This window comes from Salmo salar, chromosome ssa12 (assembly GCF_905237065.1).
Source record: "Salmo salar chromosome ssa12, Ssal_v3.1, whole genome shotgun sequence".
Lineage (NCBI taxonomy): Eukaryota > Metazoa > Chordata > Actinopteri > Salmoniformes > Salmonidae > Salmo > Salmo salar.
The window spans coordinates 42,829,381-42,847,542 of record NC_059453.1 but is presented as its reverse complement, the minus strand read 5'-3'; the positions used below and the strand labels follow the sequence as shown (position 1 = coordinate 42,847,542).

Genomic DNA, 18,162 nt, shown 5'->3' with positions numbered 1-18,162 from the left:
ATAGACTTTAAGAAAAAATATTAAGTGACAGTTTCATCAGTACGTGCTTAAAGAAAGTCAGATCACAGATGACAGTGCCCACCAAATCTATGACAATAGACAATGAATTGTAAGCACCAAAGTGTGTTTGTCAAAATAATATCTGAAAATGTCAGTTGTTGAACATAATACTTCTATTTGCAATAGCAATTTATGATATATGCAGTTGAGGAATATTCCATGTGCCAACACTACATGTAGAACGGACATAAGACATTCCCACATACAGTATATTTTATTTTATTTTACCGTTATTCAACCAGGTAAGCCAGTTGAGAACAAGTTCTCATTTACAACTGCGACCTGGCCAAGATAAAGCAAAGCAGTGTGAAACAAACAACAACACAGAGTTACATATGGAATAAACAAACGTACAGTCAATAACACAATAGAAAAGTCTATATACAGTGTGTGCAAATTAAGTAAGATTAGGGAGGTAAGGCAATAAATAGGCCGTAGTGGCGAAATAATTACAATTTCGCAAATAAACACTGGAGTGATGGATGTGCAAGTAGAGATACTGGGCTGCAAAAAAATATATAACTAAAATAAATAATAATATGTGGATGAGGTAGTTGGATGGGCTATTTACAGATGGGCTATGTACAGGTGCAATGATCTGTAAGCTGCTCTGATAGCTGATGCTTAAAGATGGTGAGGGAGTTATGAGGCTCTAGCTTCAGTAATTTTTGCAATTCGTTCCAGTCATTGGCAGCAGAGAACTGGAAGGAGAGGCGGCCAAAGTAGGAATTGGCTTTGGGGGTGAATAGTGAAAAATACCTGCTGGAGCGCGTGCTACAGGTGGGTGCTGCTATGGTGACCAGTGAGCTGAGATGAGGCGGGGCTTTACCTAGCAAGGACTTATAGATGACCTGGAGCCAGTGGGTTTGGCGACGAGTATGAAGCGAGGGCCAGCCAACGAGAGCATATGGGGCTTTGGTGACGAAACGGATGGCACTGTGATAGACTGCATCCAATTTGCTGAGTAGAGTGTTGGAGGCTATTTTGTAAATAACATCGCCGAAGTCAAGGATCAGTAGGATAGTCAGTTTTACAAGGGTATGTTTGGCAGCATGAGTGAAGGATGCTTTGTTGCGAAATAGCGGGCCAATTCTAGATTTAATTTTGGATTGGAGATGCTTAATATGAGTCTGGAAGGAGAGTTTACAGTCTAGCCAGACTCCTAGGTATTTGTAGTTGTCCACATATTCTAAGTCAGAACCGTCCAGAGTAGTGATGCTAGTCGGGTGGGCAGGTGCGGGCAGCGATCGGTTGAAGAGCATGCATTTAGTGTTACTTGCATTTAAGAGCAGTTGGAGGCCACGGAAGGAGAGTTGTATGGTTAGTTAACAGTGTCCAAAGAAGGGCCAGAAGTATATAGAATGGTGTCGTCTGCGTAGAAGTGGATCAGAGAATCACCAGCCGCAAGACCGACATCATTGATGTATACAGAGAAAAGAGTCGACCCGAGAATTGAACCCTGGGGCACCCCATAGATACTGCCAGAGGTCCGGACAACAGGTCCTCCAATTTGACACACTGAACTCTATCTGAGAAATAGTTGGTGAACCAGGCGAGGCAGTCATTTGAGAAACCAAGGCTATTGAGTCTGCCGAAAAGTTCCTAACTTCCCTGAAAAGTTGCATATCGTGGGGGCTATTTGATGCTAATGCAGTACGCCACAGGATGTTTTTGTGCTGGTCAAGGGCAGTCAAGTCTGGAGTGAACCAAGGGCTATATCTGTTCCTGGTTCTACATTTTTTTTGAATGGGGAATGCTTATTTAAGATGGCGAGGAAAGCACTTTTAAAGAATAACCAGGCATCCTCTACTGACGGAATGAGGTCAATATCTTTCCAGGATACCCGGGTCAGGTCGATTACAAAGGCCTACTCTAGAGGTCGACCGATTATGATTTTTCGATACCGATTTATTGGAGGCCCCTAACCCCCGATGCCGATTAATCGTCCAATTTTTTAAAATTGTTTTTATTTATTTGTAATAATGACAATTACAACAATACTTAATGAACACTTATTTTAAATTAATATAATACATCAATAAAATCAATTTAGCCTCATAAATAATGAAACGTGTTCAATTTGGTTTAAATAATGCAAAAACAAAGTGTTGGAGAAGAAAGTAAAAGTGCAATATGTGCCATGTAAAAAAGCTAACGTTTAAGTTCCTTGCTCAGAACATATGAAAGCTGGTGGTTCCTTTTAACATGAGTCTTCAATATTCCCAGGTAAGAAGTTTTAGGTTGTAGTTATTATAGCACCATTTCTCTCTATACGATTTGTATTTCATATACCTTTGACTATTGGATGTTCTTATAGGCACTTTAGTATTGCCAGTGTGACAGTATAGTTTCCGTCCCTCTCTTCGCTCCTACCTGGGCTCAAACCAGGAACACATCGACAACAGCCACCCTCGAAGCAGCGTTACCCATGTAGAAGAGCAAGGGGAAACAACTACTCCAAATCTCAGAGCGAGTGACGTTTGAAACGCTATTAGCGCGCACCCGGCTAACTAGCTAGCCATTTCACATCGGTTACACCAGCCTCATCTTGGGAGTGATAGGCTTGAAGTCATAAACAGCGCAATGCATTGCGAAGGGCTGCTGGCAAAATGCACAAAAGTGCTATTTTAAATGAATGCTTACGAGCGTGCTGCTGCCTACCATCGCTCAGTCAGACTGCTCTATCAAATCATAGACTTAATTATAACATAACACACAGAAACACGAGCCTTAGGTCATTAACCTGTTGGGGCTAGGGGGCAGTATTTTCACGGCCAGATAAAAAAACGTACCTGATTTAAACTGGTTACTACTCTTACCCAGAAACGAGAATATGCATATAATTAGTAGATTTGGATAGAAAACACTCTAAAGTTTCTAAAACTGTTTGAATGGTGTCTGTGAGTATAACAGAACTCAGAACTCAGCCAGGGACTGCAGAGTCATCATTCAACGTTCTGGCGCCTTCTGAGAGCCTATGGGATCCTTAGAAAATGTCACGTTACAGCAGAGATCCTCTGTTTTCGATAAAGAGGGTATAGAAGGCCAAGAAATGGTCAAAGAGGGCACTTCCTGTACAGAATCTTCTCAGGTTTTGGCCTGCCATATGAGTTCTGTTATACACAGACACCATTCAAACAGTTTGAAACTTTAGGGTGTTTTCTATCCAAATCAAACAATTATATGCATATTCTAGTTTCTGGGCAGGAGTAATAACCAGATTAAATCGGGTACGTTTTTTTATCCGGATGTGAAAATACTGCCCCCTACCCTAGAGAGGTTAACGAGAGTCTTGTCTTTAAAATGGTGTAAAATAGTCATATGTTTGAGAAATTGAAGTTATAGCATTTATGAGGTATTTGTATTTCGCGCCACACGATTCCACTGGCTGTTGACTAGGATTCCCAGACAGGTTAAAGGTAAAAAAAATCGGCGTCCAAAAATATCGATTTCCGATTTGTTATGAAAACTTGAAATCGACCCCAATTAATCGGCCATTCCGATTAATCGGTCGACCTCTAGCCTACTCGCTGAAGTGTTTTCGGGAGCGTTTGACTGTGATGAGGGGTGGTCGTTTGCCCGCAGACCCATTACGGACGCAGGCAATGAGGCAGTGATCTCTGAGATCCTGGTTGAAGACAGCAGAGGTGTTAGTCAGAGGCCAGGTTAGTCAGGATGATATCTATGAGGGTGCCCGAGTTTACGGATTTGGGGTTGTACCTGGTAGGTTCCATGATATTTTGGGTGAGATTGAGGGCATCTAGCTTAGATTGTAGGACGGCCGGGGTGTTAAGCATTTCCCAGTTTAGGTCACCTAACAGTACAAACTCTGAAGATAAATGGGGGGCAATTAATTCACATATGGTGTCCAGGGTGCAGCTGGGGGCTGAGGGGGGTCTATAACAAGTGGCAACAGTGAGAGACTTATTTCTGGAAAGGTGGATTTTTAAAAGTAGAAGTTCGAACTGTTTGGGCACAGACCTGGATAGCATGACAGAACTCTGCAGTAGACTGCAACTCCACCCCCTTTGGCAGTTCTGTCTTGGGGGAAAATGTGTACACATACATGGCATTTTTCAGCTATGATTTAACCACTCAGAATCCAGAATGGATATGACAATGTGGCCAGCATAGGATGTAATACACCCTTACAACAATCTAGTTTTTGATCTTCTTGACTTCTTATCTGGTAAACTGCTACTATGTGGCAAGAAAAGAGCCCCAATTAGGGGTTAGTGTACTCCAGTAAAAAAGGGCAGGTTTAGATTCAAAACTATTGCTCTGTGTCCCCGTTCATAGGGGCATGAGAGACTCGTCACGGGTAGAATTGAGTTGGCACTTTATTGGCCCACACCCACAAGGTTGAGGTTACTCATGGACAGTAATTAGTTTTTTTTTTTTTGCATTGATGCATTGTCTTCTAACTGTCCAAGAATAGGATCCAAAGTGTTAGGAAATATTTGTTCCCATAAATACAAAGGAGGATGTCTCTCCTCATACCTCTGGCACTTTAGTCAGACTGCCAGACTGTGCACCACAGAACCAATCAGGAGAGAATACATACAGGTCAACGGTGCCAATTGAAAGTCAAGTGGTGTGTCTGTGCCTTTTGGATTACTCCCTCTACAGAGAACCCCTGTGGTTCAAGTCAAGAGCTACCCTTCCCCTTTCAGTCTGCTTTGCGCATGTCTGAAAGTGACAGAGCCAGCAGCCAGGAGTTTTTCACAGTATGTCATAAAACATTATTACACTTATGAATGTATGTAAAATGCTAATATGTATAAGATCCAGTACGATGGAATAACTAAGCCCTGAATTTGAATGCAGCGTGTTCCGATTCCTCCTTCTCTTTCTGTCCAGCAGGGTCAACCAAAAACACTTAGCCTGATGGTTCATGCAGGTACTGGAGAAGCAATATAGAAATGTATTGATCCCTTAAATGATTTTACTATTAAATGACCCGTATCACAACCCTCATACCTCTTCACAAAAATGTACCTAAATCAGTTTTGGAAAAAGGATTTTTGTTTTTCCAGTTAGAAATGGTAGACCATGCATCAAATAACTATTTTCATCAGAAAAACAAACCCTCAAATGCACTATTGCATTTTGTAAGTTGTCTGAAGGTGGCTTGTTGTGAATGCACTCAAATATCAAGTCATTATCAGGTTATGGAAACTGCGTTCTAATACTCAACGTAGAAGGATTTGTCTTAATGTACAGTATATTAAAGTGATGCTATGAAAAGGATTCTTTCACCTTATCAAGCTCACTCTGACAAATGCCTGCCTATTACTGTGATTAAAAAGAGCATGTGAAACATTGTTTTTCATGAGGCCTACCTGAGCGCCTTCCTTTAAGCACCTCTGTTCGAACACCTCTCCTGTCCTTGATCCATACCAGATTCAGCCATTTGCTTATCTTTTCAGTGTCCATGTGAAGGATGGTTATTGTGAGGCTGGAAAATGTTTAACACCCATGTGAAATGAAGGCCTGCAAAGCTTAGATTTAAGTCTAATAGCATGAAATGAAAGTAGACAAACATCAGTGTGCGATATGAAGGTATAGTCAGTGGACATTCTGAACCTTGTTTGAGGTCTCTAGGTCACATGACCAAGGAGCTATTGAAATTTTGCGTTTTGAAAAATTCATGTAAAATCTTGTGAGATGAAAATGGACAAACTAAAGGGTGTGCAATATAGAAGGGTAGTCAGTGGACATTCTGAACCTTGTTTGAAGTCATTAGGTCACATGACCAAGGCGCTATTGACATTTTTAATTCAGAAAAATGTATGTAAAATCTTATGAGATGAAAATGGACAAACTAAAGGGTGTAAGTCCACTCGGTGGACATTCTGAACATTCTGGACCTTGATTGAAGTCACTAAGTCACATGACCAAGGAGCTAATGAAATTTTAAATTTGAGTTCAGTAGGTCATATGACCAATGAGCTATTGAAATTCAAAAATGTAAATAAATAATTTAAAATAGTGCGAGATGTAAATAAAAATAAAAAAATGTCTACAATGTGTGTCTATGCCATCGGGTTAGCAAGAACCAGTTTTGAAAGTTTTAGGAGTAATGGTTAAATAGCTATTGAAATTTGACAAATTTGATTTGTCACTATGTTGACGGTCCCTAACTGCTGTTGGTGGACGTAAGGAAGACTACAGGTGAATATCCGTCGGAAATCCAACCTGAAACTGTCTTTACCTCGGTGCAAGACACATAACATTTTTTATGTTTTTTTTTTCTGATTAAAAATGAGTTAATTGCATCCTTCGTGGAGCCCAGTTTCATAATATTACCATATGTCCCAGCTGCTTGCATTAGTTTTGAAGTAATCATGAAAAAACAGACCTTATTTTAGGGCATTTTCACCATGCCAACTCCTATTAGTTATATTGAGCACCGTGGCACCAACTCGCCTTCCGAAGTTCTATTCCCAGTTTATTGTTCTACGTCACAATGCCTGCTTTGCTATTGTTGGAAATGAGACCTGCCCACATTGCTGGTAATTAAAATGTAAACAACAAAAAATGACTCATGGAACTCAGGTCGTCCCATTGTTTCCTATAGGGAAATATAGGTATGTCTGTCTATTTTGCCATTATCTTGCAATGTGTATATTTAGATTTTTTTTGTTCAAATTGGACATCATTTTAAACCTGAGAATCTCCTCTATTCTAATTATGTAAGGCTGGGCAGCGTACTCCGTTGTCATCAAATGCTAGCCCCTACATACCTTTTGCCATTGGAACGCTGAGCTCCTCCCATTGTTTTCCTATGGAGAGGCATGCTGGTATATTTCGCCAAATATGTGTATATATAAAAATAAAATCTATTTGGACACCATTTTAATGAGGATAATCTCCTCTTTCCTTTAACATATGGTTGGGCAGCATACTCTGTCATCGATTGCTTGACCAGAAAGTCAAGTTGCAATTTTTCCCTACTTCCTCGTTATGCAGACATAACATCATTTAAAAGCTTAACTTCTTGTTAATCCAGCCGCAGTGTCAGATTCCAACCAAGCACTAGCGTCACGAAAGTCAGAAATAAAAATAAAATACATGCTTACCTTTGAAGATCTTCCTCTGGTGGTAATGCCATGTGTCCTAGCTACACAGTGAATGTTTGGTTTGTTTGATAAAATCAATTTTTATAGCCTAACACGAAACATTTGTAAACCGCTTACGTCGTGATTTATCGTTGATTGACTGTATTTTGGCCCAATGACCGCTGATCTTGAAATCTAGCTTGGAATATAGCCAATGAGCTGAGGTAAACGGCAATATGTCGTAAACTCTGGCGTAAAAGAGGTTCATTCGCCATTGCAAATCCTACTTGACGGAGCCAGGAGTGTTACGCATAGCAGTACATAATCAAGAGCATTTTCAGCAATTTTATATACACTGCTCAAAAAAATAAAGGGAACACTTAAACAACACATCCTAGATCTGAATGAATGAAAATCTTATTAAATACGTTTTTCTTTACATAGTTGAATGTGCTGACAACAAAATCACACAAAAATAATCAATGGAAATCCAATTTATCAACCCATGGAGGTCTGGATTTGGAGTCGCACTCAAAATTAAAGTGGAAAACCACACTACAGGCTGATCCAACTTTGACGTAATGGTCCTTAAAACAAGTCAAAATGAGGCTCAGTAGTGTGTGTGGCCTCCACGTGCCTGTATGACCTCCCTACAACGCCTGGGCATGCTCCTGATGAGGTGGCGGATGGTCTCTTGAGGGATCTCCTCCCAGACCTGGACTAAAGCATCCGCCACCTCCTGGACAGTCTGTGGTGCAAAGTGGCGTTGGTGGATGGAGCGAGACATGATGTCCCAGATGTGCTCAATTGGACTCAGGTCTGGGGAACGGGCGGGCCAGTCCATAGCATCAATGCCTTCCTCTTGCAGGAACTGCTGACACACTCCAGCCACATGAGGTCTAGCATTGTCTTGCATTAGGAGGAACCCAGGGCCAACCGCACCAGCATATGGTCTCACAAGGGGTCTGAGGATCTCATCTCGGTACCTAATGGCAGTCAGGCTACCTCTGGCGAGCACATGCAGGGTTGTGCGGCCCCCCAAAGAAATGCCACCCCACACCATGACTGACCCACTGCCAAACCGGTCATGCTGGAGGATGTTGCAGGCAGCAGAACGTTCTCTACGGCGTCTCCAGACTGTCACGTGCTCAGTGTGAACCTGCTATCATCTGTGAAGAGCACAGGGCGCCAGTGCCGAATTTGCCAATCTTGGTGTCCTCTGGCAAATGCCAAATGTCCTGCATGGTGTTGGGCTGTAAGCACAACCCCCACCTGTGGACGCCGGGCCCTCATACCACCCTCATGGAGTCTGTTTCTGACCGTTTGAGCAGACACATGCACATTTGTGGCCTGCTGGAGGTCATTTTGCAGGGCTCTGGCAGTGCTCCTCCTGCTCCTCCTTGCACAAAGGCGGAGGTAGCGGTCCTGCTGCTGGGTTGTTGCCCTCCTACGGCCTCCTCCATGTCTCCTGATGTACTGGCCTGTCTCCTGGTAGCGCCTCCATGCTCTGGACACTACGCTGACAGACACAGCAAACCTTCTAGCCACAGCTCGCATTGATGTGCCATCCTGGATTAGCTGCACTACCTGAGCCACTTGTGTGGGTTGTAGACTCCGTCTCATGCTACCACTAGAGTGAAAGCACCGCCAGCATTCAAAAGTGACCAAAACATCAGCCAGGAAGCATAGGAATTGAGAACTGGTCTGTGGTCACCACCTGCTGAACCACTCCTTTATTGAGGGTGTCTTGCTTATTGCTTATAATTTCCACCTGTTGTCTATTCCATTTGCACAACAGCATGTGAAATGTATTGTCAATCAGTGTTGCTTCCTAAGTGGACAGTTTGATTTCACAGAAGTGTGATTGACTTGGAGTTACATTGTGTTGTTTAATTGTTCGCTTTATTTTTTTGAGCAGTATATTTAAATTATGGTGAATAAATCAGTAAAAGTTAAAACAAAGTCTAGGTATACAGATTTAACCCAAATTATAGAGGAAATTGATAAAGCGAGACAGAGTTGCTACAGGAAGATGAATCTTTCAGCGAGGCTAGTTTTGACTCGCAGGCGGAAGACATGTTTCTCCACGGAGAGGATGCTATGTTGGACTGGTAAGAGTTATTATCATGCTAATGTCGTTGTTTGAAATTACTAATATCAAATATTATTCATTTGAGTTTTTTTTTTTTTTTTGTATTTGCAATATATAAAAATATCATCAGTAATGAAATGTGTAAAGTACACATTGGCCATACATTGTGTGTTATATATTTTTACATTTCTTTTATATAAACATGGAATGGAACAGCACTTCACCATAGTCATTATGTTCCCTGTGCTCTATATAATACATATCTGTTTATTTTACGTGTTGATACAGGGCTCATACGTGAAAGTATTCTTACAGATTTTTTTTTTCAGTGGCAGTGACTCTGATTATGAGCCCCCAATGTCTAGGTGTCCATCCCCCTCTGAAGCTGGTTCATCAAGCCGGACCCCTGCTGTCTCCGGCTCCACACCTACCCGGCCATCTAGAGGTGTGAAGACAGTGACCAAGAAGCGGATGTGGGGAAGAGAGAAACCTGCAGACAGAGGGGCAGAGGGTCGTTGGCACTATGTGCTAGAAGATTATGTGGAACCAATTCCACCAGTATTTTGACCAAAAAGGCAGCCAGGACCTCAACTAGACATGACTGCAAAGTATAGCCCCCTTCAACTGTTTTTCACCTCGTCTGTTATTGATTCCCTGGTGTCTAACACGAATAAGTATGGTGCTAAGAAGCACGCAGGAAAGAAAGAGGCATGGAGGGCCATTTCCATGTCAGACCTTTTCTGCAACATTTCACAGGTTATTTACATGGGGCTGGTGAAGTTGAAAACTCTGAGGGACTACTGGAAAACGTCAGCGCTCTATCAACTGCCTTTCCCCATCACTGTCATGTCTTGTAAAAGATTTCTGGCTATCTCACGGGCGCTTCGCATCAGTGACCAAGAAGTTGATGGGGAGAATGACAAGAGGCACAGCAAGGTTTGATAGGCTCTGCAACATCAAACCGCTCTACCCCAGCATCGTTGAGGCCTGCAAGACCTATTTTCAGCCCGCCCAGAACCTGTCCGTAGATGAGAGGATGGCAGCCTCAAAGGCCAGAATTGCCCTCAAGCAATACATGTGTAACAAACCAACAAAATGGGGTTACAAACTGTTTGTTTTGGCTGATTCTGTGTGTGCCTACACTTGCAATGTTTTTGTTTATGAGTTTTGCTACCGGTAATGGACTTAGTTATGATTCCGTTATTGGATTTTCAACTGCTGGGGAAGAGCTACAACCTGTTTGTAGACAACTTTTACACAAGCCCTACCCTGTTTACAGACCCGAGGAAGCGGGATGTGTGGGCTTGTGGCACCATTCGAACCAACAGTCGGCTTTCAAAAAACAAAGGTGAACGACATGTTTAAGCGGGCTGAGTGGGATACCATGCGATGGATTCGTGAAGATGGCCTGCTCTTTGTAAAGTGGATGGATAGCAGAGAGGTGGTCATGTGCACAACTATCCACAAGTCCTTCAGTGGCGATCACGTCGTCAGGCGTGTGAAGGATGGTACCGGGGAATGGACCACAAAAAAATGTCCCCATTCCAGCTGCTGTAAAGGACTACAACAAGGGCATGGGAGGTGTGGACCTGTCAGACACACTGATAGGATACTACAATGTTCTCCACAAGACATTTTTCTATCATTTCATCGACATTGCTGTTGTGAATTCCTTCATCCTCCAGAAGGAGATGGCTAAGAGCTGTAGACAGCCCCCCATCTCACAGCTAGCCTTCAGGGAGCTGCTTCTGTCCCCTCTACCTCTGTCCCTTCTGCTCCTTCAACCAGTGGTGTTCACCTGCCCAAATTCATCTCTGCAGGCATGAATGTCCCTCAGGGCAAAAAGGGCTCAGTAGGGAGGTGTCGTTGTGCGCTTTGTCACAGGAAATGCCCCATCACCTGCACCACTTGTTCAGTACCCTCTGCTTTACAGCAGAAAGAGACTGCTATGAGCCGTGGCATCAGCAGCACAATTTTGTGTAGCGGACTGAGGGTCTTCACAATATTGTAAATAGAAAGTGTGTAAATAGTTACCCTTGTTGTTTTTTAAATATATATATATATATTTTGGGGTGTGTTAGAATACCATTTATGTATTTTGTATATAGTTATTTGCTTCAAAATGTATCACTGTACAAATTCGGCCACTTGGGTACATTTGTGTGGGACACCTGGGTGACTTCATGCTCAATGTCATGTAGCTCGCTCATTCTTGAAGTTATCTGTCTGAAACTTTGCTCAACTATTGTTGCCCTATATGTTGTTCATTCAAATTATCCCCAGCAACCTGTCTGAATGTTTGGCTGTTCTTGTTCATTTGAAAGATGATGCAACAACAATAAAAAAACAGATGTTTTTTTTCTTTGTATTATCTTCTACCAGATCGATTGTGTTATATTCTCCTACATTCAATTCACATTTCCACAAAATATGCATATCCTTGCTTCTGGGCCTGAGCTACAGGCAGTTAGATTAGGGTGTGTCTTCAGGCGGAAATTGAGAAGGAGGGGGGGCCTACCCCCGAAGAAGTTAAATCAAAAACGACTGAGTGCTTTTGATTTGCTGGCTGTGCGCAAGATGACCGTTATACCTGATTCTGTGCATGAGCTTAGCTAGCCAATGTTGCTGTGACATCGCCCACAAGCGTGATGGGGGATTTCTATTGGAGAAGCCGTTTTCTGCCTGTCTTTGGTACTATTGTTGATTTTTGTTACAGAAGTTCAGAGGACCTATGAATAAATAAATAAATCCTCGTTAAGTCAATTTCACGACTTACAGTGCATTAGGAACGTATTCCGACCCCTTTTTTTTAATTAACGTTACAGCCTTATTCTAAAATGGATTCAAGAACATTTCCTCATCAATCTACACACAATACCCCATAATGATGATGCAAAAATATTTTTTTTTTTACATTTCTGCAAATGTTGAATTTTTTTACTTACCTTATTTACATAAGTAGTCAGACCCTTTGCTATGAGACTTGCAATTGAACTTAGGGGCATCCTATTTCCATTGATCATCCTTGATGTTTCTACAACTTGATTGGAGTCCACCTGTGGTAAATTCAATCGATTGGACATGATTTGGAAAGGGACACACCTGTCTATATTAGAGGTCGACTGATTATGATTTTTCAACGCTGATACCAAATATCGGAGGACCCCAAAAAAACGATTAATCGGTCGATTTAAAAAAATTTTATTTATAATTTTTAAAAAAAAGTTGTGTGCGTGTGTATATATATATATATATATATATATTTTTTTTTTTTGTTGTAGTAATGACAATTAAAACAATGAATACTTTTATTTTAACTTAATACATCAATAGAAATCAATTTAGTCTCAAATAAATAATTAAACATGTTCAATTTGGTTTAAATAATGCAAAAACAGTGTTGGCGAAAGTAAAAGTGCAAGATGTGCCATGTAAAAAAAGCTAACGTTTTAAGTTCCTTGCTCAGAACATGAGAACCTCTGAAAGCTTGGTGGTTCCTTTTAACATGAGTCTTCAATATTCGCAGTTAAGAAGTTTTATGTTGTAGTTATTATAGGACTTTCTCTTTATACCATTTGTATTTCATATACCTTTGACTATTGGATGTTCTAATAGGCACTTTAGTATTGCCAGCCTAATCTCAGGAGTTGGTAGGCTTGAAGTCATAAACAGCGCTGTCATTCAAGCATTGCTAAGAGCTACTGGAAAACGCAGGAAAGATTGAATGAATGCTTAAGAGCCTGCTGCTGCCTACCACCGCTCTATCAGACTGCTCTATGAAATATCAAATCATAGACTTAATTATAATATAATAAACACACAGAAATGAGCCTAAGGTCATTAATATGGTCAAATCCGGAAACTATAATTTAGAAAACAAAACGTTTGTTCTTTCAGTGAAATACGGAACGGTTCCGTATTTTATCGAACAGGCGCCAACCTAACACGGAACCCAATCCGGCCATCGTGCATACATTTATTTTGTCCCCCTACACCAAACGCGATAATGACACGCAGATTAAAATATCAAACAAACTCTGAACCAATCACATTAATTTGGGGACAGGTCAAAAAGCATTAAACAGTTATGGCAATTTAGCTTGCACTTGCTAGCTAATTTGTCCTATTTAGCTAGCTTGCTGTTGCTAGCTAATTTGTCCACCCAAGCCACTGCCTGTTCACCACGCTATCATCCAGAAGGCGAGGTCAGTACAGGTGCATGAAAGCTGGGACCGAGAGACTGAAAAACAGTTTCTATCTCAAGGCCATCAGACTGTTAAACAGCCATCACTAACATTGAGTGTCTGCTGCCAACATACTGACTAGAATCTCTAGCCACTTTAATAATGAAAAATTGGATATAATAAATGTATCACTAGTCACTTTAAACAATGCCACTTTCTATAATGTTTTCACACCCTACATTACTCATCTCATATGTATATACTGTACTCTATGCCATTTACTGCATCTTGCCTATGCCGTTATGCCGTCGCTCATCCATATACACTGCTCAAAAAAATAAAGGGAACACTTAAACAACACAATGTAACTCCAAGTCAATCACACTTCTGTGAAATCAAACTGTCCACTTAGGAAGCAACACTGATTGACAATAAATGTCACATGTTGTTGTGCAAATGTAATAGACAACAGGTGGAAATTATAGGCAATAAGCAAGACACCCCCAATAAAGGAGTGGTTCTGCAGGTGGGGACCACAGACCACTTCTCAGTTCCTATGCTTCTTGGCTGATGTTTTGGTCACTTTTGAATGCTGGCGGTGCTTTCACTCTAGTGGTAGCATGAGACGGAGTCTACAACCCACACAAGTGGCTCAGGTAGTGCAGCTCATCCAGGATGGCACATCATGCGAGCTGTGGCTAGAAGGTTTGCTGTGTCTGTCAGCATAGTGTCCAGAGCATGGAGGCGCTACCAGGAGACAGGCCAGTACATCAGGAGACATGGAGGAGGCCGTAGGAGGGCAACAACCCAGCAGCAGGACCGCTACCTCCGCCTTTGTGCAAGGAGGAGCAGGAGAAGCACTGCCAGAGCCCTGCAAAATGACCTCCAGCAGGCCACAAATGTGCATGTGTCTGCTCAAACGGTCAGAAACAGACTCCATGAGGGTGGTATGAGGGCCCGACGTCCACAGGTGGGGGTTGTGCTTACAGCCCAACACCGTGCAGGACGTTTGGCATTTGCCAGAGAACACCAAGATTGGCAAATTCGCCACTGGCGCCCTGTGCTCTTCACAGATGAAAGCAGGTTCACACTGAGCACGTGACAGAGTCTGGAGACGCCGTGGAGAACTTTCTGCTGCCTGCAACATCCTCCAGCATGACCGGTTTGGCGGTGGGTCAGTCATGGTGTGGGGTGGCATTTCTTTGGGGGGGCCGCACAGCCCTCCATGTGCTCGCCAGAGGTAGCCTGACTGCCATTAGGTACCGAGACGAGATCCTCAGACCCCTTGTGAGACCATATGCTGGTGCGGTTGGCCCTGGGTTCCTCCTAATGCAAGACAATGCTAGACCTCATGTGGCTGGAGTGTGTCAGCAGTTCCTGCAAGAGGAAGGCATTGATGCTATGGACTGGCCCGCCCGTTCCCCAGACCTGAATCCAATTGAGCACATCTGGGACATCATGTCTCGCTCCATCCACCAACGCCACTTTGCACCACAGACTGTCCAGGAGGTGGCGGATGCTTTAGTCCAGGTCTGGGAGGAGATCCCTCAGGAGACCATCCGCCACCTCATCAGGAGCATGCCCAGGCGTTGTAGCGAGGTCATACAGGCACGTGGAGGCCACACACACTACTGAGCCTCATTTTGACTTGTTTTAAGGACATTACATCAAAGTTGGATCAGCCAGTTGTGTGGTTTTCCACTTAAATTTTGAGTGTGACTCCAAATCCAGACCTCCATGGGTTGATAAATTGGATTTCCATTGATTATTTTTGTGTGATTTTGTTTTCAGCACATTCAACTATGTAAAGAAAAAAGTATTTAATAAGATTATTTATTTCATTCAGATCTAGGATGTGTTGTTTAAGTGTTCCCTTTATTTTTTTGAGCAGTATATTTATATGTACAAATTCTTATTCATTCCTTACACGTGTGTGTGTGTGTGTGTAAGTATAAGGTAGTTGTTGCAAAATTGTTAGATTACTTGTTAGATATTACTGCATGGTTGGAACTAGAAGCACAAGCATTTCGCTACACTCGCATTAACATCTGCTAACCATGTGTGTAATATGACCAATACAATTTGATTTGATCATTCTTACCCCAAGGCACCTTCTCTTATCTGAAGGCAGTTTTGGCCATTGAGACAGTTGCCATTGTAATATTCCATTAATACCAATTTTACCCCAGTTTGGCAGTTAGTCCCAGTCTCTTTCTTGTTTAACATATAACATTTGTAATTATTTTGCCCTTCTCAGCCATCAACAATACTAAATTATTGTACTGGGCCTAGTTTTCCACAAGCATTTTAAGACTTGTTTCATTAGAACCTTCAAAAGAGCATTGTTAAATCTGAGCTGTTTCCCAAAACCATCGTCACTGAAGTTGCTCTTAAACGCTTGTTATTTACTGACTGCCTTGGACAACTCGTAGAATAGTTAAGTGCGTTGTTAAATGCTTTTTTTGCCCTTCTGTGTCAGTTTATACACAGAAGATCATCGCTAAACACAGAATCAAGATGTTTTTCTTTCTGACTGCCGATAACTTCAAAACGAAATTGACTTCATATACAAAGTTGCTACAAACAAGCGAAGGATAAAGAGGATTAAAATAAAGATGATAACAGTATAGGCTACACAGGCCTGTATATTGAAATAAATTTAATGTTCATTCAATTGCGTTCTGTTTTACTAATTATAGTCTACTGTCTAATCTTTATTTAGTGTATTATTAGGTAGGCCTACACATTAGAATAAGCTGCCTCAATATTTGCTGCCATAGGTGATATCTCTGCGCTTATCCCTCGTCAGTATTATGGAATAATTATAATATTAAGGGACAATTTTAATGGAGAAAGCTGATCCGAGAGCAGCGCTGCCTTTCATTCGATCCTATTAGTGTTGACACGTGCCTCGACGACACACTTAGTGAACATTCTCTGAGTGGTATTTTGGGAAACACATATTACATCTTCGGAAGGATGCATCCTTAACACTCGCAAGCCTAAGTTCCATCGCTATCGGAAACCAGGCCCTGGTGTACACTCAAACTTCTGTATTATTGTCCTATTGCCTGGGTTGCATTCATTTGGTACAATTGGTATAGTAATGTTTTAAAAATAGAATATGAAAATTAACTTTCCCATTGGTAGTGCCTGCTTTGTTTAATTTTTTTAAATCCTGGTTCATCCTTACTGAATGCATCCATTGGGTCTGATGCCATTGCAAAGCGCTCATTAACCCTGATTCTCACGCCCCTCTCTCATTGCAGTCTATGCCTGGAAGGGGATGACCGACGAGGAGTATGTGTGGTGCATTGAGCAGACCATCTACTGGAAGGACGGCCAGCCCCTCAACATGATCCTGGACGACGGCGGCGACCTCACCAACATGGTCCACAAGAGGTACCCCATACTGCTGTCAGGTACAGGACCTAGCTATCTCTGACTTACAACTCTCAGGGCCTCAGGCCTCTCATACTGCTGCTTAATTAAAGAAGCAGGGCACCATATTGCTGCAAACATTGAAGGGCTATGGAGGACAGTGGTATTCACCTGTCCCAATTCGCTCACTCCCCCTTGGCCCTAACTGGATCCGAAGGGTACTGAAGTGAAATACCGTGTAGTAGTGGAGCTCCCATTTTGCTTTTGCCTTACAGAAATGTAAACATGAGGTTTGATATTTAGCCAATGCCCCTGCATTGGACTTGTCACAGTTATTTGTCATAATCATTTACTTTATCCGGTCAAGCCTTTGTTGGTTTGCCATTTTGTTAAGTTGTGTGGCAAATTAAGTTGGATTTTAGGGTGTGTTGCATCCTGTTAGAGCCTTTAACTTCTCAGGGCGACGTGGGACGCTACCACGTCGCCCTGAGGGTGGGACGCTACCACGTCCCACCCACGTTTCACACTATTCAACAGCCAGTGAAAAATCAGAGCGCCAAATTCAAAACAACAAAATGTCATAATTCAAAGTTCTCAAACATACGACTACTTTACACCATTTTAAAGATACACTTCTCCTTAATGTACCCACATTGTCCGATTTCAAAAAGGCTTTACGGCGAAAGCATAAAGTTAGATTATGTTAGGACAGTGAAAACACAAGAAAAACCACACAGCCATTTTCCAAGCAGGAGAGGGGTCACAAAAACCATAAATTCAGCAAAAATTAAGCACTAACCTTTGACGATCTTCATCAGATGACACTCCTAGGACTCAATGTTAGATAATACATGTATGTTTTGTTCGATAAAGTTCATATGTATATCCAAAAACAGCATTTTACATTGGCGCGTGATGTTCAGAAAATATTTTGCCTCCAATACTGCCGGTGAATCAGCACAACAATTTACAAAAATACTCATCATAAACGTTGATAAAATATTAAACTGTTATTCAAAGAATTATAGATGAACATGTCCTTTATGCAACCGCTGTGACAGATTTCAAAAAAGCTTCACGGGGAAAGCACACTTTGCAATAATCTGAGTACGGCACTCAGAAAAAGACATCAAGCAATACAGATACATTTTGGAGTCATCTAAAATCATAAATAGCATTATAAATATTCACTTACCATTGATCTTCATCAGAAGGCACTTCCAGGAATCCCTGGTCCACAATAAATGTTGTTTTGTTCGATAAAGTCCATAATTTGTAAGCTACTCCAAATGTAGGAAGCGCGACCAAAATGTCATGACAAAAAGTCAAAAAAAGTTATATTTACGTTCGTTGAAACATGTCAAACGTTGTATAGCATCAATCT

At 41.8% G+C, this 18,162-nt stretch overlaps 1 protein-coding gene across 1 annotated transcript in view; it reads left to right on the top strand.

Moving 5' to 3' along the window:
• Positions 1–18,162, top strand: part of ahcy (adenosylhomocysteinase) — a 33,480-nt gene that overhangs the window by 3,828 nt on the left and 11,490 nt on the right. The window contains 1 exon segment of the mRNA XM_045691388.1: positions 16,667–16,819. Within this exon segment, the coding sequence (XP_045547344.1) occupies positions 16,667–16,819 (153 nt within the window).